The sequence below is a fragment of the Microtus oregoni genome, unplaced genomic scaffold (genome assembly GCF_018167655.1).
Source record: "Microtus oregoni isolate MIOR12 unplaced genomic scaffold, Mior012 000000F_ref0000247, whole genome shotgun sequence".
Taxonomy (NCBI): domain Eukaryota; kingdom Metazoa; phylum Chordata; class Mammalia; order Rodentia; family Cricetidae; genus Microtus; species Microtus oregoni.
The window spans coordinates 64412991-64434101 of NW_024543059.1; the positions used below are offsets into that span (position 1 = coordinate 64412991).

The 21111-nt window shown below is 37.4% G+C and overlaps 1 protein-coding gene across 7 annotated transcripts in view; it reads left to right on the plus strand.

Annotated features, from left to right (window-relative positions):
* Bmpr1b (bone morphogenetic protein receptor type 1B) overlaps positions 1-21111 on the plus strand; it is a 301342-nt gene that overhangs the window by 245208 nt on the left and 35023 nt on the right. For 6 of the 7 annotated variants that reach the window (XM_041648284.1, XM_041648263.1, XM_041648314.1 and 3 more), the window contains one exon: positions 13982-14141. In XM_041648284.1, coding sequence (XP_041504218.1) covers positions 13999-14141 — 143 coding nt within the window. In that variant the 5' untranslated portion in view covers positions 13982-13998. Of the gene's footprint in view, positions 1-13981; positions 14142-21111 lie in introns of those variants that run through there. The other variant, XM_041648322.1, reaches the window with a different exon arrangement.

Sequence of the window (21111 nt, forward strand, 5' to 3'; positions counted from 1 at the left end):
GCAGATGAATAGATTTATAGTAAGGATAAAAGAGCCCTAATGTTTTTTGTTGTTGTTTTGATGGGGCCTTTTTCAAAGTTCTCTTCTTGATAGTTTGCTGTAGAAATAGTGGTGATAAAGAATGCTGACCCAATTAAATTGGCATTTCACATATAGACAGGGAAAGCTTTGCTTGATGATATACATTTGATCATCATCGCTATTACCATAAAATGTTGTTGTGTAAAAGAGATCATCAAACTTCCATAAATATATATTGAGTATGAGGCTTCTCTGTAATGATTTTCATAACTGAATTAGTGATCCTTTTGAAATATGGCAGGCATTTTACATGTATTATTATGTTACAGTATACTGACTTTTTTTTTTTTTAATTTAAGCATCCTGCACTGGGTTTTACTAAATTTGCAGGTTCTTCTTTCAGAATCAAGCTGCCTTTGTCTCAGCATTAGCAGTGGATTTCTTGCAATCTGTTTAAATGAGTGGTTTCTGATGCTTATCCCAACACTCAGATAAAGGCCTTTCAGCTCTTGGTTTATAGTGGAGTGGCTGCCTAAAAGAGTCACAATTATCAGCTAGAGTCTTCATGCCATAACTAAGGATCTCTCTGCTCGTGTCTCTCTGCTGGAGAGAAAGCATCGAACTTAGTTAGCAGAGGCAGGAATCTAGCTTAGTTGGGTTGGGTGAATGGCTGGGAGGGGTGCCTGTTAGAAGGATTCCTTTCTTCTTCACTGCGAGGAAGTAGGAAGGAAAATCTTGTCCGTGGTTTCCACATGCACAAAACTACCATGTTGTGGGCACTAGAGTTAGGAAGTTGTAAGAAGTAACTGCAGAGATGTCCTCTATTCCAGGTTGCCTGTTTAGTAACTAATGCCATTTTAATGCTTCCTAGGCCAATGAATATGAGGATAGCAAGGGAGACACTTCAAGTTACTAACAGAGCTATTATGGTTTTAATGATGAAAGTAAATGTTTTCCATTTTATAAACGACAGGAAAAAAATAGATTCAGTTGTGAGTTTATCACTTATTAAGAGATCTATTTACTCTGAAAGGTTGCCATAGACTTTCTATAGAGAAACAAAAACAACTGTCTTAAAAAAGCTACTTCTGTGTTTTGTTTTGTTTTTTAATCAACAAACCCAACTTGCATAGTAGCTAGAGCTGATAGACTTCGCCCACCTCTTTTTATTTCACTGATTTGTGTATGCATGTGCACTTGTGTAAAGGAGCACACAGGTCCACGATGAAGTGTGTGGAGGTCAGATGGCTACTTGGCTACTATTCCTTGTGTTTTGAGACAGTCTTTCATTGTGCTGGAGCTCCACAGTAGGAGGACTGCTCAGCGAGTTGTAGACACCAGTAGGCCCCAGCACTCAGGTTTGAATGTACTACCATATTTGGCTTCTTGCTTGTCTTTTTTTTTTTTTTTTTTTTTGGTGAGGGTTCTGGGGGACTAAACTCAGGTCTCTATGCTTGTAATGCAAGCTCTCTCCTGAGTCGATCATTGTTCCAGCCCAGTTTTGCTGGAGTTTTGCAGAGAAAAGTTGTAGGTAAATAAAATGACTGGTGCTTGATGGCTGAAACACATGCTAATACCTTTTGCTTAAACCCATGGTTTTATGGCTGTGGACGAGCTTCTGACTGTGGTGGTAGTTGAAGACAGCCAGTCTTTTGTTTCTGTATTAGAATCATGATGGTTTGGAAGCATCTATTTTCATTATTCATGTAAAGTATGCTAAGTGCATATTTCCTATCTTCCTCCATTTGAAATTTGAGATGATATACTCAATTTATCAATATAATCAGGGTGAAGCAATACAACATATAAGTTATCTGCCTTTTGTTGGTGTGTTTTTCATGTATCAGCTTACAGTCAATCTTTTTGAGTTTTGGTGGTCTATGTATTATAATAACCCAAATATTGAAGTTAATTTTGAAAGGAGGAAGGAAACATCTTTAATTTAGAATAAAATGTGTGACAATGTTATTGGCATAAATGGAAGTATGGGAGTTGGATAAAAATAAATAAAAGCCGTGTATGGTAACTCGCTCCTGTAATTTCAGCATTTAAGAATCTGAAGCAGGAGAATTGCCTCGGCTTTGAAGTCAGTGTTGGCTACACAGTACGTTTCAAGCCAGCCTAGACTGCAACAAAAAAATCTTGCCTCTAAAAATAAACAATGCCCGAAGAAAGGAAATGGAAAGAAAAGTTGGGGAGACGTTCAAAGACAAAACCACTGAGGCACTGAGTGTTATACAACCATCAAAACAAAATAAAAAACAAAACTGAAAAAACTTTAGAAAATGTTTCAAAAACCAAAATCATTTTTATCAAAAGAAGGACAGCTTGAGCAGTCTCGGGCCAGAACGTCCCAGTGTGTGCCTTCCACAGATTGAAGATAGCACAGCGTTTATAATAACATAACTTCACTTAAGATTGTTCCTAATTGCTTCTGCCTAGAATGCAGCACCACTGTTGCTTGGCTGTCTTCTTCCCACAAATAAGGTAGTGGTTGTAGGGTACAGTTTGTGAACCTCGTTAGTAGCCAATTCGATCTGATTAGTGGGGACAAATATTCATAATATTATCCAGCTTTCTTATTTTACTTTGTACATTCAGCATAGATAAATGGGAAAAGTAAGGAGAAAACTAAAATTTGCATCACACGTCATCCTTCAGGGTTGCTCAGGAATTATGATGCAGTATTCTAATGGTTCTATCTGCATGTAAGAGAAAGCCCCTGAGACTTGTCTAATCTGATGACAAGAGAATGTCCTTGTGGAAAATAACTTCCTTCTTACTGTTCTTCTACAAACATGCTATGCATACACATAGGTCTTTCTTTAATGAAAAAAAAATACTTGTATCTGACAACAAAATTATTTTCTAAACAAAATATAAATTAACAAAAAATTCCTTTTAAATATACATATAAGTTGTAGTTACATTTTGGAGATGATATAATTTTCTCCAGGCTTTTATTGTTCCTACAATTATTTCCTAGCCCTCTGGTATTGGTAAAAAAAAAATACATGGTATCTAGATTAAGTCTTAAATGTGTTAAATATGGCACAGAAAGTAGCCTCAGAAACATGGTGTGGAATTTGTTCAGAATATAAAAGAATACCACAAAAGTTTTGGTGTGAGGGAGCATAACCAGGACAAAGGAAAAGTAGCAGAATGGGTACAAGGACACTGCTCCCCACTTGGATCTTAAGGCTTTGTGAGCTCAGTGAGTGCTGTTTCTTTTTCCTCTCTTCAAGTCCGTAGTTCTTATGGGTTTTGCATGATAGATACTTCCAAATGGACTTGGCTTTTCCAGAATTCCTATGATGTTTACAGTATTCTGGCTTTACCACACCTTTATTATGTCAGCAGGGTAATTGAATCTGAATTGTAATTTTTATACCTGAAACCTCTGATTGGGTCACAACGAATGGTACAATATATTTGATTTTTAAAAGTATAAGGACAATGGCGATTGTTGTTCTGCCTTCTGATTTCCCAGCAGCATGAATGGTTTGGAATTACAGAAGGGACTTATAAAGGTTAAATTTTTTGAGGAAGGGTTTCTATATGTGAAATTGTGCTGGAGCTATCCTGGAGACATCCATGCTGCCATACTTTCCTGGAGAATGGTATTATTACAGTGGAGCTCCAGATATTTAAATAACAAATTTAAAATTATTTTCTGACTTCTGTAAAGTCAGAGAAAGCTTTTAACTATCTGGGAATCTGCAAATGAGGTATAATAATATTTTGTGGTCATTGCCTCCCTGCCTGCTTCCTTCCTTCCTCCCTCCCTCCTTCCATCTCTCCCTCCCGCTCTCTCTCTTTCTTTTATCTTTTTTTTTATTTGAGAGTTTTCTTTTCTCTTTCACCTGACCCTATCATATGCTATGGATCCTGAACATAGCTCAACGCCTGACTGGAGTAATCTTCCTGGCCAGCTCATAATCAAAGGGAGGACTGAGGGAAACAGCTGAGCTGCATTAGGTAACCGCAGACTGGGACACATTTCTTAACGGCTGAATAACACATCACAGGTGCAGGATTAGTGGTGCCCACGGTGCTGGGCTTTTGAGTGGGAACCCTAGCGATTCTGGGCCTCCTTTTCATGTCTGTCAGTCTAGGAAATTCAGCAACCTTATAACAAGCATGCAGAAATCAAAAGTGAGTAGGGAGAGAAGTTTTCTATTTCATAGCTTCTTTTTTTTGTTGCTATGGAGAGGCTTCATATAGTTTAATAATCAATTTGATTGTCCTGTTACATACAGCCTTGTGTTAGGTACGAGTTTAACTTTCTTTTTTTAATTATTATTATTTAAAAAAAATACCAATTCAAATTCCCACTCTCTCCCCTCCTCCCAGTCCCCTCCCTCTCCCTCTGCAGACCCTCCCCTCACCCCTCCAACCCTAAGGCAGTGCCATGCACCCAGCCCTGTGGAAAGTCCAAGGCCCTCCCTACTCCATCTAGGTTGAGCAAGGTTTACATCCAAAGAGAATAGGATCCCATTAAGCCAGTATATGCAAGTAGACACACATCCCAGTGTCACTATCAGTGGCCCCTCAGTCTGCCCCAGCTGTCAACCCCCTTCAGAGGGACTAGTTTGATCCCATGCTTCTTCATTCCCACCTAGCCTAGTTGGAGTTGGTGAGCTTGCATCAGCTCAAGCAAACTGTCTCAGTGGATGACCCCATCATGGTCTTGAATTCCTTGCTCATACTCTCACTCCTTCCACTCTTCAACTGGATCTTGGGAGTTCAGCTTCTTGAATCCTTCTCCAAGAAATGTAGAGAAGACCCAGAAAGCCCACAAAGGTGCATGCATGAACACACACACACACACACACACACACACACACACTTTTGAACCTTTCTTTCTTGTCATAGAAGGCAGAATCTCAGACGACTCAAAATCTGATGTACAAAATCCAAATGACAGGAAAGAGCAGTTTAGCTGCAAAATATAACTTATTCTACTTTATGACAGTTGAATTATATATACATTATTTCAACTTTCATATTGAAAGTATTGGCCTGACAGTACCATTACCCCAGCATTATCCAAAAGTATTTAAAGTCAAGTGTTAGAGCTGTGTAAAATCCTTGTGGTATTATTTATTATAGCTTTTGACATTTCAAGTTGTTTTACATTCAATTCTCAATTTATAGATTATAAACATCAGAACTGTATTCTTTCAAGTCTCTCTCTCCCTTCTTTCTTTCTTTCTTTCTTTCTTTCTTTCTTTCTTTCCCTCTCTTCTTCTTTCCTTCTTTTCTTCCCCTACCCTTCCCCTTCCTCTCTCCCCCTCTCCCTCTCTCCCTCTCCCCCTCCCCCTCTTCCCTCTTTCTTTTTCCATATATCCAACATCAACCTTGAATACTTCTTTCTCCTACTTCTACCTTCCGAGGACTGGGATCATAGGCATGGACTTTAATGCCCATTTATGTCTGATGCTAGGGCTTTATGAATGCCAGAAAAATCCTCTACCGACTGAACTGCATTCCCATGTTGAAATACGGAGCGGCGGGCTGTGTCCTGCCACCCGGCTAGCTTTACCCGAAATAATTACACGGAAACTGTATTCTTTTAAACACTGCCTGACCCATTAGTTTCAGTTTCTTATTGGCTAGCTTTTACATATTGATCTAATCCATTTCTATTAATCTGTGTAGCCCACGAGCTGGCTTACCAGGAATGATCTTAACCTGCGTCTGTCTGGAGTGGGAGAATCATGGCGACTCCCTGACTCAGCTTCTTTCTCCCAGCATTCCGTTCTGTTTGCTCTGCCTACCTAAGGGTTGGCCTATCAAATGGGTCTAGGCAGTTTCTTTATTAATAAGAAATCACTCCCACATCATTCCCAGCCTTCAAATATAGTTTTAAAGGATAAAGTTTAAGAATATGGATTTAATGACTTAAATATTATCCCAAATAAAGGTTTTGAAAAAATAGTTGATCCATTTTTATCTAAATGGTTATAACTTATTTTAATAAGAAAATATATGCCCTTGAAATAACAAAAATAGTGTATTTTAGTAATTTACACCATTTTTGGTTTAGTTTCTACAAAAATTTTCTATAATGTATGATGTGTAAATAAACAATAACAACAAAAATCCAACAACAAAGCTTTATGCTTAGCCATGTAATATGTAAACTGTTTATAGAGTTTTCTTAAAACTCTGTAATAGGCTTTGAATATTCTAACTTTTTTTGATTAATTTTTCATCATAAATTATCTGCTAAATGCACTTCTAATGATTGTAATTTATACTTGAATTCTAAGATTAGTTTATGTATATACATACAACACCAATTTTATACTAAATATGTTTAGATAAATAAATTATTAATATACTTCTGTATTTTGGCCATTATGCCCTGTAACTAAGGTGTCCTTTAGTAATTATCCAATTTAAGATTAGAAACTGAAAGATCTTAAATGCTTTCTTGGGGCTTTGTTTGAATGGAGAAAATATATATCTGGCGTGATGCAGGCAAGCATCTTATCTTTCTGGCTCCATATGCATACACACACACACACACACACACACACACACACACACACACACCACCTAGTCAACTGGTGTTTTATGTGAAGATATCCTTGGCACATTTGGCAGACCTGGTACAGTGGCAAGTTGAACATCCATCTTTATAGGTTTATAACTGAGAAGCAGAGCATAGATAAAAATATACAGAACCGCAGCTCCTGGCTTGGGGATCTGCCCAGATCTAGATGATTCTTTGGAATTATCATCAAGAGACCATGGTTTAGTTTCTTTTCCAACACTATTGACCTGAATTGACATATTAAGTATTTTAAAATACAGGGATAAATAGGTTTTTTATCTTCCTCGGTGATTGTGCATATATATGGACTCAGTGTGTTATTTAATGCCTATGAACATCATGGTGGCTTTCTGGCTGCCTATTTTCATTATGTTGAAAATTTTATCAAAATGCTTATAATTAATTAATATTTGTAAGTATTTTTCATATTTTTATTGAAATCAACATTTTGATTGAATTTCTGTAAATTCAGAAGCACTATAAAGCGAGTATGAAGGCCCGGCAACTGTTTAAACTTTACAAGAGTGATGCCAAAATACCTTTAAGTTTCTCTCATACCTTGTGCTGGTTGGACTGATAATTCTTCATTAGTTACATACAAACCAAGTAAGTGCAAATATAAGTTAACAATAATTGATTATTTAACCATTTTATGATTTCCTCAAATTACAATCTGACATTACAAACAAATGACCAGAGCTTTATTTTTTTTTTTTTTCATCAGTTGTGTTAGGGTCTCCTGTAGGATTTTAGATGGTTTATAACACTGGCATTGAGATCATCCAGCACAACCTGAGTGGTGTGGTAATGTGGATGTGTGCTTATGGGGAAAAACACAATGTTAAGGAATAGGGACATGAACAGGTATTTAATGATGAAGGCCCTATTTTATGATACCAGCATATCCCTTAGAGCTCTATCCATGGACTACTGCCATTTGCCACATTCTTTAAGGAGGATCAGTTAGTCACTAAGGCCAGTTATTAAGGAGGTAGCTGAGAGGGGTTTGCCCATTTGTCAGGCTCTTTTGGTCAGTGACCACATCTGTCAATTGACATTGCCTAAGCAGTAGCATCCCCCAGGAACCAACATCTTTCCATGTGACTCTAGTTTTGAGATGCAAACTTCGAGCTTTTCCCAATACTCAGTTTTCCTCAAGCTTTTTGGAACCAAAATTCCATTTTGAATCTTAGAAAATAACTGTTCAAAGGAATAAATAGTTATTTAAATCACTGAATGAAAAGAAAATGGAAATTTATTGACATTATAATTATTGAATATTTGAGGGAAATGAGAAGGATTGAGAAGGATTGTTATCCAACAATTCAGTACTTTAACTTTTTCTTCCATGAGAATGCTAACTTGTGATTTCCACTTCTCTTCTTGCTCCTGCCTGCCCTCTAGTGTAGACCTTGTAGAATAATGAAGACAGTCAACATTTCCAGACTTGAACAATGACGGCAGACATTCTAATATAGGCGGGGTGGAGGGGGTATATTTCTGAGTTCAACCCCAAGTCAGAGAACTACAAGCAACTCAAGATCGCTGAGATGTTCTTTTAATGAAACATCTGATATTTGAAATCCGTTTTAATTATTCCTAATGTGTTCATCTGAATATTGGCATAGTAAATCTTCTGTTTCTTATTTCAGCATTGAAACATTGCTAACAAAATTATTGCATTTTAAATAAAATTATTATTCTTTGTATATGCATCTAATCAATTGCCCCTTTCAGGCTTTAGCTGATTATACTGTTTTGTTTATGACTCCAAGTGCCTGGCTTTTATTTGTGAGGCTGGATTTTGCTTGAGTTTTGTGTAATATTATATATGAAATTAACCCTTTTATAAATTCCTTCTCACAATTACAACTTAAAGCTATGAAGTTCCTAATAGGCCTTTTTGCACCTCTGTGCAGCCTTTCTTGGGCACACTTAACATGAGAAGGGTCTGGCTGGTCCATTCATTTCATTAATGCTTTAAACCCTTGAATCTACACTCTGCTGAGCAGGTTATTAGTATTGCCTTCTGGTTTTTACTCAATTTATTCAATGTTTTCTGGTGGCTGAGAGCTGTGATATAATGATTTTCATTCCTGGGGAATTAACAATATATAGACTAATAAATAGCAACCGCATACGTGTATATAAATTACTTCCTTGATTTCATTATTATGACAGAAACAAGAAATTTCTCCCCAGTTCTGTCAGATTGTCAGTTTGCCATTTGTTTAATGGTAAATCGAATCAGAAGCAGTGATTTTTCTCATCTCACTTCTTCTATTTACTTAATTGACATTGTATGAAAACCAGCTTATACGTTCACTCCGGATGGCTATTGATTGCTACCTACATTTAAAGAAGTCTTTATTGTCTCTGTTATGAGGTAGTGATATTAATATATCTTCTGGTCTTGTTGCTGTCTTTCTGGTTTAAAAATAGCCTCCATTCTCCTACATAAAGATTAAAAACAATAATTCATCTTCATCATCTTTATGTAAAGGCTAACTTTTACTTGATTTTTTCCCAGTGTTTTTAAGCCAACTTTTGGTCATAAAGGATGCTTGGAGTCCCTAGACTTGGATATTTGACATTTGTAGCTGAAGTGGATAATATAAGATTGTCTGGAAAACACTACAGACTGGGTGTTCATTATCCAAGATGCTTGAGTACAGAAGTGTATGAGGTCTCAGTGTTTTGATTATTTATTTTAATGCTGGAATATTTGCTTCTGAATAACAAGATACCCTTGGGGTAGGACCCACATCTAAATGCAGTTCTAAATGTGCCATTAATTCATATACACATTGTAAAAATGCCTGAAAGTAAGTTTAGAAATATTTTAAAATAATTTTTACATGAAAGTTTATAAATGTCAAGTTATGTGACAGCATTTAAATACCGAAAAAATTTTGGGTTTGTAGATGTTTTAGACTTGGGGTTTTCAGGAATGTTTAACCTATAACAAATAGATTGCTGATAATCAACAAGATTGAATGAAGTATACTTGTTTTCCAAAAACTCTGGAGAGTATACACAATAGCACACAAAAGTGTGGTCAGTCAACTGGGCAGGGCTGCCCCATGCTTGTAGTCACAGCACTTAGAAGGCTGGGGCAGGAGTTTTATTATTTATTTAAAAAAGAAAACAAATAATCTTTTTTTCATTTTACATACCAATCCCAGTTCCCACTCCCTTCCCTCCTCCCCTTCCCTCCACCTAACTCTCCCATACCACCCCCCATCCACTCCTCAGAGAGGGTAAGGCACATTGCTTTGAAGAAGGTCCAAGGCTCTCCCTAAACATTTACCTGAGCTAATGCGAGCTCACTAACTCCAGCCGGACAGAGAAGGAAACAGCATAGGTTCAAACTAGTCCCTCTCAATGTGGGTGACAGTTGTATGGCTGGGGCAGACTGTGGGGCCACTGGCAGTGACACCAGGACTTATCCCTACTGCTTATACTGGCTTTTTTGGAGTCTATTTTCTTTGTATGAGGCAAGGGTTTCACAAGCTGAAGAGAGCTTTGGCTACAGAGTGAATTCAAGGCCAGCTCGAGCTACATAATGAGACATTATCTTGAAAGAAAAGAAAAAAATAAAGCAAAGCATGGTCTAAAACAACTAGTGCCCTTGGTGTCCCTGCCAAGAAGGCATTCACAGTGGCTCAGCGGTGACTCCCAGAAGTGAAGATGAGCTAAGGAACATGATCTTCTTGAATTTGAAGGTTTCGGTTTTGGGTTTGCTTTTCGTGAATCTTTGTTATTCCATATCAGGATGTGAAAACAATTTCCTGTTTTGAATAGAAAAGCAGTTTTCAAATTCTCTTAAATAGTTCTTAAATATTATCAGTTCTGATTTGCTACCCCACTGATAAGTTCAGATGAGGAAACAAATGCAACAGCCCTTTTAGTTGCAAACAAAAAATTTCATGATATGAAATTCTTCCTTCACAGAAAATGTGCAGCAAGTCAGATACTTTATATTTTTCACATATATCTGAATAATGGTGCGAGGCCATCCATGTCTCCCACATGCTTGTTTTAATACAGTGTAGAGATGTATTTTAAATAGTGTTTTCCAGTTCTTTATCTCATTTAGCAATGATGTGTATGCCTCTTTTCATTCTTTATTTAAAATGTCTTCTCGGTATCGGGAAATTAACAGTTTGGACCACTACCTCTTGCCTTTCCATAACAGCAAGGACAATTGCATTCTCATTCACCACCTGCACTACAATGGTCTACACACGTACTTCTGTCTGCTCGTGTGTGCTACATGAGGAAAAATATCAATTCCCATATTGTCTCTTGTTCCTATCATATATTCATGTTCAAATTTTCAATCAGCAGAAATGGAAAATGATGGCCTTTGAGCCATCTCTCCAGCCCCATGAGTCTTATTCTTAAGCTCACATCTTTTCAAACTAGAAACTTGTGATAGTCAGTGCATGACTTATTGACCTGATGATCTACTGTTTGCTCGAGTCTCCTATGTTGATTTTTTCATACTGATAGTCATGCAATCGCTGAACCTCTTTCTTGCTGAGTTTGTCTCTGAATACCTTTCTTCATGTTCATGTTTGAACTCATCTTCTGAGACTTTCAGTGATGCCGTCATATATTTAGAGCTCCTCATTCATGATGCCCTTTTCACAGCCACGTTTTTTTTTTTGTATTGCTGGCATGCTTTTTAATAACTACGAGTATTGATAACAATTGTTTTTACAGTTACTTGCTTTTATACACTAATCTATTTCTTCCTAGTTATTTTTCCATAAATTTGTTTTGTGTTGAGGTTTGAGGCTCTCCTCAGATATCTCCTGGCCATGAACTAGTGACTCATGCATGGGAGCATGACATACTAAAAATGCTGACTAGAAGCTTCCAGATAGAACTCTTCACTAATATCCTTCACTTATAGGATAACATGGGAGGAGAGCACTTTTGTTATTTCTTTCTTTAGCCTTTGACTTGCCCTTGACCTGCTTCAATTCTCCAGAAAAGAAGGCAAAGCCTGGTTGGGAAAGAGGGCAGGAAGGATTCAGTGTCCACTGCATACTGGAAATAGTACCTCTGCCTTCATTGTACTTTGTTTTTGAAGCCCCTGACTTGAAGGGAAGAAATGGAAAATAAACTATCTAGTACTGTAAGCATAAGATTTACCCTCCCAGTGTCCTTCAACTGTGGGAGAGAAAAGTTACTAGACTATAGGGCATATGCATATTAAGTGAATATTTATTTTGTTTTTAAACTTCAAAAAAATAAGGGTCTGCTATGGGAGGAAGCAGGAAGTAATATTTTTGCATACTCTCTTTCATCATGCTGTCCCTATAACTCAGGTTATCAACTTAGTATGATTTTAGCCTGATTTACAAAGAATAAATTTACAGTGACAGGACAATTTGTGGAGGTACCTACATTTACTGCTTTAACCAAGTTTTCACATTCTTCTATGAACAGATTCTTAACAAATGGCTTGCAAGACAAGGTGTTAAGAAAAACTATTTCTCTGTGTTTCAGAGTTTGATTTGCAGGAGAGTACACTATCATATAGAAGAGTGTGAACATACTGAAATCGAGTATATGGTTGGATTACAATAGCCCCGGCCAGCATGCCCCGAGAGTGTTCCTACCTCTGCCCACCCCATCACTGACATTATAGACACAACTGTGACCACCTATTTATTATAGGTGCTTGGGATGAACTTTACGTGTTCAAGCTTGCCCAGTGAGCACTGTGCTGACTCAGCCATATACCCATACCACCTGGTTTGAATATCTTAATGATTTTTACACAAATTATTCATGAATTTTTGGCTAATTAGCACAAAGAACAAAAGGTCTGGGGAAGGTTATCACAGATATTTTTCCTAAATTCATTTCCGGATTCAATTCATGACTATAGTCATGTGTAAAATATATAGCAAATGTACTCTACAGTATTTGCCACATTCCATTCATTACTTCTGATTGTAACATTAGTTTCTCTTAACCAAAACATCTATAATTCAACATTTTCTTGAAATTCGGTACAATTACAGTCCATGCTGATGTGGTTTGAAAGAAATTTTTAAACACTGTAATGTAATTTTTAAATTTTTAAACAATGTAAATTTTACATTGGTAAGAAGATAATTTACTCAGTGGCAAGTTTGTAAGAGTTCTGGTCACAGTGCCAGAAGCATAAGAGATATTAACTAATATGTGCTCTTTTTATATAACATGCACACACCAATTTTTGACATAAGATACCTTAAAAATAATAGAATGTATTGCAGAGTATTATAAAGTTACCTAAGACAACTATATAGAAGATAGGAATATCTGTGATTAAACCCAGAAAATCTGCCCCGGGGAGATCTTTCCTGTGTCAGTAGTCTCTCCCATCAAGGATGGCAGAAGCAACCATGTAATAGCATACAACACTTTCATATGTAAAAGCTAATGAAGAAGAGGCACCTTTGGAAATATGTAGTTTCTAATTTTTTATTTTTCTACACACATTTTACAGCTTAAATGTGGATGAAATCACGAGTTAGCTTTTGTCAACTTGGCACAAGCTAGAGTCATTAGGGAAGATAGAACTTAAACTGTGGAACTGTCTCCATCAACTTGTCCTGAGAACATGTCTATGGAACATTATCTTAGCGGCTAATGGATGCAGGAGGCTCTGGACCACTGCGGATGGTTCTGTTCCTGCCCTGGTGGGGCTGGGCTGTGCAAGAAACATGGCTGAGCAGGCCAGGGGAAGAAACCAGAAACCATCATGTCTCCATGAATGTTTCAGTTTCTGCTTCTGTGTTTCTGCCCTGATTTCCTCAGTTAGAGATGGGATACAGAAGTTATAAAATTAAATGAAGCCTTTCTTCTCCAAGTTGGTTTTGGTCAGGGTTTTATCTCAACAATAGAAAGCAATTTAATTCAATGATAGGCCTCAAATCAACCTTGTGATATGATAAAAAAAAACATAGTGCTAGGTTTCAGACAATTTAGGTTTAAAATGCTGGCTCCATTATTTGACTGTGTTCAGATTAATTAGTTAAAATTCAAGACTTGAATTTATTATGTGAAAATGAGACTGACATCATTCATCCTTAATATCAATATATAGAGCAATCTTTACAGTACTGTTTCATTGAGGTTTTTTACTTAGAAAATACAATTATTCTAATTTAATGAATAAAATTATATTCTGAAAGCATTATTTGTATCTATTACTCTCTGTGAGACATAAGTAGATGTCTTATTAAATATAAATAAACTCTTATGAAAGTTTCAAAATATCTGTCTTTTGTTTGAACTCTGTCATAAGTGCTCTCATTTTAATTTAATGTCTTATCATCTCTTGGACAGAAGGCTGGATGAGTGCCCTAATCATTGCTCTTTATTCTTTTACAGAGAAGTTCGTTGATAACATGCTCTTACGAAGCTCAGGAAAATTAAATGTGGGTACCAAGAAAGAGGATGGCGAGAGTACAGCCCCCACGCCTCGCCCCAAGGTCCTTCATTGTAAATGCCACCACCACTGTCCAGAAGACTCAGTCAACAATATCTGCAGGTTGGTGATGGAAATGCTTCAAACGTCACTTTTCTAAGTGGTCACATGCCATTTTGAACATACTTTAATGTTTCCAAGAATAAGATCTGGAGGATGGTGCTGAATTTAGAGAATATCTAATCTTATTTTACCCTGAAAGGGTCTTTGAGACATCCCTTTTATCTAAACATATAAGCAGAACATGGGTTTCAGGCTCTTTGTCACTGAGAAGAAAGTATTGTGCCTCTCTTTTCCATATTCACCTAACCTAGAGTTGATGCAGTTATGCTGATCTTGTTTTAACCACTCATCATCTTGATACTGTCAGTATCGGCACTAACAGGTTAACAAAAAGCCTCTGGAAAGCAGTTTTGCGATAAAGTTTATGTGAATCCAACAGATGTTAGGAGAGACAATGTAACAGTACTACAGCAATGAAATTGGAACTGGGAGAACATGTTTTATAAAAGAAGAGAGTTCAGATTCAAATAACATAAAGCATTTTTCTTTGTACTCATCTTTACATAGCTACACCCATTTTTCTGGTTAGATACCTGTTCTCTAGAGTAGGAGAAGAGTATGTAACTAGCCATAGCCTCTTGAGACTTCAGACAGGAGAGAAAGGCTACGCTACCCATACATCGTGACTCCTGAGAGTGACAGTGGCAGAGGAGCAGAGTGTGCATGCCTGAGGAGTGGCCATCGACTCCAATCGGGAAAAGACTGCTAGTTTTGGAGTCCAGGATGACTGGACTGAGTTACTGCTCAGACCATCATCAGCCAGGAGGACATCTCAGACTGAGCCGAAGGCTCTTGCTATTGCAAAGACCTTTTATAATGCTTATCATGATAGGGATTCTACTACAGGTTTTTTTTTTACTAGTATCCCTAGTCTAAAAGTGACAAATTTAAAATGCTCTGAAAGCACGGATGTTATGCTGCTAGTGGAAATTCCTCCACCTGACTTCATATGATGGGTAACAGCCAGAATGCAGGCACACTAAAAATATTGTGTAAAATCAAGTCCCCGCTATGTTTACATAAGATACATAAGATATAAATAAACTTCATGGTTAGTCATAAGTCCCATTCTCAAGGTATCACATTAAAAATATATAAATATTGTAAAAATATAAAAGAAAAACAAAATAGAGCAGTGACCAGTGTTGGCTAGGGAATACGCTGCCTTTAAAATGCAGAGGCCTACAAATGAATTGTTTGTTGTTCACTTAGAGATGTTAAGCTCTGCTGGGTTGGGTGACCTTGGCTTGAGAGTGATTGCTGGACTCATACTTGCCATACATCTCTCTTTTCTTTTGGGACAGCTGCTATGCAGGACACACTTTCTATTAGGTGCATAAAAGAGTAGCCTGTCTCCCATGCTCTGATAGTTCCTTAATCAGATCAAGTATTAGAGTGAAGCTGGAGGTCAGATGGAAGCCATTCCTATGGTCAAGAGCCTGTAATAAAACACTGCATAGCAGAGTAGGGCAGAGCCTCGAGACACTGTATCGTTGGGTCCAGGAGAATGTCCTAGGGGAAAAACAGAAGTAAGTGTCTTGGAAACTATTGTTAGAGAGGGAGCTAGTTAGGTCAACTGCATAGGATGCAGGTAGAAGTCAATTGTGACAAGTACTGGAAGTGAGAATCAGAACTAGTAACTTTAATCAGAGTAATGTACAGATATTTAAGGTAGTAGAAATGGAAACCAGATTGATATGGGATTTGAATTGTGTGGTTGTCAACCTGTGATTGATTATAGCAAAGGAAAACAGAAATGAATCCCATAATAATGAGAGAATCCCTCAAAAGAATATGAATTTACCATTTGGTCAGTATTGATGTGTTGACTTGTAGAAGTCAACAGAAAACTAGTACTTACTGAAATGAACATATGTTTACCTTCACCTATCTGATCATCACAAAATTCTTGTGAAGGATGCTGCGCTTTCTGTTTATTTCCAGGTAAGAAATGTGAAGTTCTGAAAGGTTAAGTTGTCTTTAGTCAGTTTGATGATATGATAAAAAAAAATTGGCCAAGACTCCAAGTATGTATGAATTCTTGATCATCAGCCAGCCCTGCCAGGTTCTGTGAGGACATTCACTCCTGAGTATGATACTCATTTTGCTAGTGAGGAGCAGGCTCCAGTTGAATTTTCTCATGTGTGGATCACAGGGACTGCCTTTGTTCTTTGTCTAAGACCCGGAAAAAGCACATGACTTTGTCTCAGTTCTATGAGGCCATACTCTACTCTTTCCCTCCAAAGGATTACTTCTCAAACTCTGTCTGTTAAAAGATACCCCCTACACACACAAGTTTATGCATGAGTACTTGCCTAAAGTACGCTAAAGATTAATTATTAAAACCATTCATTTAAGAGCTTCTAAATTATTTGTCCTTTTTAATTTTTTAGTAAGTTTAAGTAAGACACAGATTTATCATATCCTGTTGCTATATGAATTTCCATTTCTGCTTAATCTCTTGACAGCCCTGTAGAGAGCAGTTTGCTTCCTGACTATTGCACTCCTAGGCAAAACAGCTTTAAGTACAAGGGTGTGCTTTCTCATGAGTTAGATAAAATCTGGTATATGTTATCTACCCTGAGGCTCTGTACCAAGCGAAAATTCCTCCTTCCATCAAGCTGTATGTCTCATGTAGGTTTCTTATTCAACATCTCTTCCACCCCTTGGAGAAAGCAATCCAAAAGGGGAACAAGAACCAATACTTACAGACATTGTGAAATATCATGGGCTGTCAGAAAATGTAGGTGGAGTTTTAGAGATTTGTAAACTCTTCAGTACTCTTGGTTGTTTTACCAGGCAGTGATGAGGTCAAAGGTAGGGATGTGTCTCCTACCAAAATTCATGTCATTTCCATTGCTTATGACATATATAGTAGAGGATATTATATATATATATATATGTAGTTATTGAGTCATATGGGTGCTGAACACCTTTGATCCCAGCACTAGAGGAATAAATTCAAAGTGATAGTTGTAAATTCAAGATCAACCTGGCCTGTATAGCAAGAAAAGAAAAAAAGAAGCATGACTGATTATAACATTAGTATGAGTACGTTGTTTGTATCTGTTGGATGTAAAGCCATTGAGACTTCTCCCTTAAGGTGATGTCTGTCTTCTAAATGTGTTTCACCCTGTCATGTTCTGTGTCATTTTCCCATTCTAGCAAATGTTGTCTCATACTTGCTTATAATTGTTTCTATGCACATTTTCATCTGGTTTAATAAATCCCTTCAAATCCTCATATATAGTCTTTGGTAGTCATTTTTATTTCTTACCTCATGACCATCCTCTAGTTCCTTCAATCAATTACACATATCTATCCATTATAATAGATATTGTTGATTAATCTTTCAGAGATGATTTTAATACTTCCTCATTATACTATTTATTTCCAATTAGGAATTCTTCTACATGGGCAATTTTCAGATATAATAAGTTGGCATGCTTGTTCATATAAAGAATATAGAAATGACACTAGCTTCTTAAAAGAGGAAGTAGTTATGTTTCCAACTGTTGTCTTTTTGATTGCCATAATCTTTTCTTTCTCTCTTTTCCTCATCTCTATTACTCTCCTCCTCTTCTTCCTCCTCCTCCTTTGTTACAAGTTCTCATTATGGCCCCTCACTGACTTAGAACTTACTTTAGGTCAGCCTGGCCTTGAACTCACAGAGATCCACCTACTTCTGTTTCCCAAATGTTTGCTAAATGTATATTTAGAAGCTTATGGCTGAAAGGAAAACTAATGGCCATGCTAAATGTCACTAGAGCTATTTAGTTTTTCCAGTGTTGACCAGTCCAACTAAACACAGATGTTTGTTGAGTTTATCTTTTGTAGTAAGAGGTGTTGATTTCAATTTTTATTAAGAGAGTGTTGACTCCTTCCTTAGAACCTGTGATTTAGTCATTACTCTGTTATTTCAAAGTCAATTATGAAATATTTTTATAGGAAATAACTGTTTTGTACATTTAATCAGAAATGAGACTGAATGGGACAAATTTGTTGTCTGATTTTATTGAAACTGTTGGGCTTCTTCAGATTATCTACAGAGAACTATAAGACCAGGAAGAGAAATGTCATATCTCTCAGACAGTAATATTAATATACAGATTGTCCAGGTCAAGAGACAGGAGAGAGGAGTCCTTCTTAGAGATTATGGGATCTGCACAGGGTAGTGAGATACTTAGTGGATGTACAATTGGGACAGTGTGAAAAATGTGTGCTGCATAGAACAATAAGCCCATCCCTAGATCATCAGTCTAAGTACCAGAAAAGGATACTGTCTAGAGAGAGACATTGTTCCTAAGGACAGCATCAAAGGGAGCACTCATACAGAGACTTTGCCATCAATGCTGTTAACTTCACACCCCTCTACAGACATTGCCCCCCATAGGAAAAGACAAAGAAGGGCACACTATTAGTACTCTCTTTCATTCTAACTCTGTGGGAATCAGCTCATCTCAGAGGCTGGAGAGGAGATCACTGAAACCCTTAGTAATCCGCAGCTTTGGAACCTGCCACTGCTCATCTTTTCTTGCTCTTGCCCAATCAGTTGAAAAACACCAAGTGGCTTCTGATTTCTATCCCTGCTGCCTGAAGCTGATGATTTTCTTCTCTGTAGAGTCAAAATCTGTGTAGTCCGTGTGCTTCTCAAACCAAGATGCCTGTTCCTCAGGCTGCCTCCTTTGGTTCCTGATGCTTGAATGAGAGCCAAAAATGAAAACTGCCCTGAACAAAGCTGCAGGTAGCATTGGCCACTTGAGAAAAACCTACAAGATTCAACAGCAACTGTACAAACTGTGTGTACCATAAGATTACCTGTGCTGGAAATTTTGAAAACTTACTTTGTTCCCTTGAAATGTGAAATAGGCATTTTCAAAGACAGGGTGTTCTCAGCCAGCCTTTTAAAATGGATTCTGATTGAGATTTAAACTCAAAGGAAATTCAGGGACTTAAGAATTTGGTACAGCTTTGAAAATTTGCAGAGATATGTATTGATCAGTGAGGAAAACTTAATACTTGGAGGCATGAACTCATAACTGCTGAGCTATCTTGCTAGCCCTGTTTCCTTCACTCTAAGCAAAGACATTGTCGATGCCATTTTAGATGCCATATAAAATTGCTTCCTCTCCCTCAACAATAACTCACTAAAGAACTGGGTTCCGGCGGAGTGTGCTAAACCCATTTAGAACAGCAATGAGAGCAGTTAAAATCTTTGCAGTTTCTAGATGCATAGAAGCAAACAGGATCACTCTCCTTCAGTGCTTTAAAGCAGGCATACCCCCTTCTTGCCAGTGTGAATTTACTAGGTGACACTGAATATCTAAAGCAGTATCTCCTTCCCATCTTCTAGATTCCTTTGCATTGACAGTTGTATTAATTAACTCTGTGCCACTGCCCCTCTCATCCATAATCCTTACTGTAACCAAATGATTCATCCTGCATTCATCTATGAATTTCACTTCTTACAAATATTCCTACTTTGACTTCCTTCATGATTCTTACTCTTCCTTCATTAAAGGAATGTTGGCATAGCCTTGAACACCCAGGAAACAGAATATTAAAAAAAATAAACCCTGATGGCAGGGGATAATTGCCCTTTATGACACCTAATAGCTGCTTCGGTGGTGGGCAGAGTTGGCCACCTTGGACTCAAGATCTGCTTGTTTCCCTTTGTGCTTGCTACAGAGTTAAAACCTCTTGAGTAGTGCATATGTGTCCAGTTAATGCCCTGTACTAGACAGAAGCACTAGTGTGACGTCTATAAAGTTTAGAAACTACATTTGCTGTGTCGCTGGTGATTAAAGTGAAATATGTCTCTCTTCCTTTCTTAATCTCCACGTTTGATTTTTTGTGTGAATTTATGACTTATGGTATAGTGATCCTTTTCTCCAGGATGCCTCTAGCTTCCTCTTTATCCCTAATACATACACATGTGTGCGCACGCGCGTGCACACATACACACACACTGGATTTATTTTTATTTTATGTGTATAGGTATTTTGCTTGCATGTGTGTATGTGTACAATTGCATACAATGCCAAGACTAGCAAGAAGAGGGTTCTAGATGTTTGGAACTGAAGTTACCATGTGGGTGCCAGGAATTAGACTCAGGTGTTCTGGAAGAAAACTAGCTGCTCTTAACTGCTGAGCAGTATCGTCACCCCCACCACACAGACACACTTCTTTGTATTTCTAACTCTCAGATCTGCAAACAGGCTTGTATATTCTTAAAGCTTGATTTACTCTCCCTAGTGTTTGTATTGTAAGTTCCCAAATATTTATTTTCTCTCTCTCTCTCTCTCTCTCTCTCTCTCTCTCTCTCTCTGTCTCTCTTCCTTCCTTCTTTTTTTTATTTCTAAACTGCCTTGATATTCATTTTGATACACTTTGATTTTGTTCAATGCATTAAATCATCTCAGATATAATGTATCATGTTGATTGTGCTACTGTCTAAGAATTCCAAATACTTTACACAAATAAATAGTCTAAATACGTAGAAAAAGCATCAGAAACCCATATGAGTCATATTTACTCACATTGTTTGGAGTGAAGGTCCGTCTTATTTATTGCCTTCAGTATTGTGTGGTTTATATTCCCAATGAGGTTTCAGTGAGTTGACTAAGAAGTTGAGCATGGATTGTTCAGAGGCAGTTTTTCTTCTACAACAATATTCATGCATTTGACCTTAGTCTAACACAAATTTATCACTGGCCCTTCCTTGCCATTCTTTAGTATGTTTCAGCTCTGCCCTTCTAGTTTCTATAAACTGAGACATGTCAGATCACTTGAGACTTAGAAACTAAGTAAACAATTGTAAGGATGTTGATGATAACTGAAGGGCTGGCTAATGCATGTCAGAATGTGGCTACCGCTAATGCGAGAAGACAGACCTACAAATCATGGCTAATACAGTTCTCACAGCTTTGTTCCCATGACCTTTGAGATCTCTATTGTCATATTTATCTTG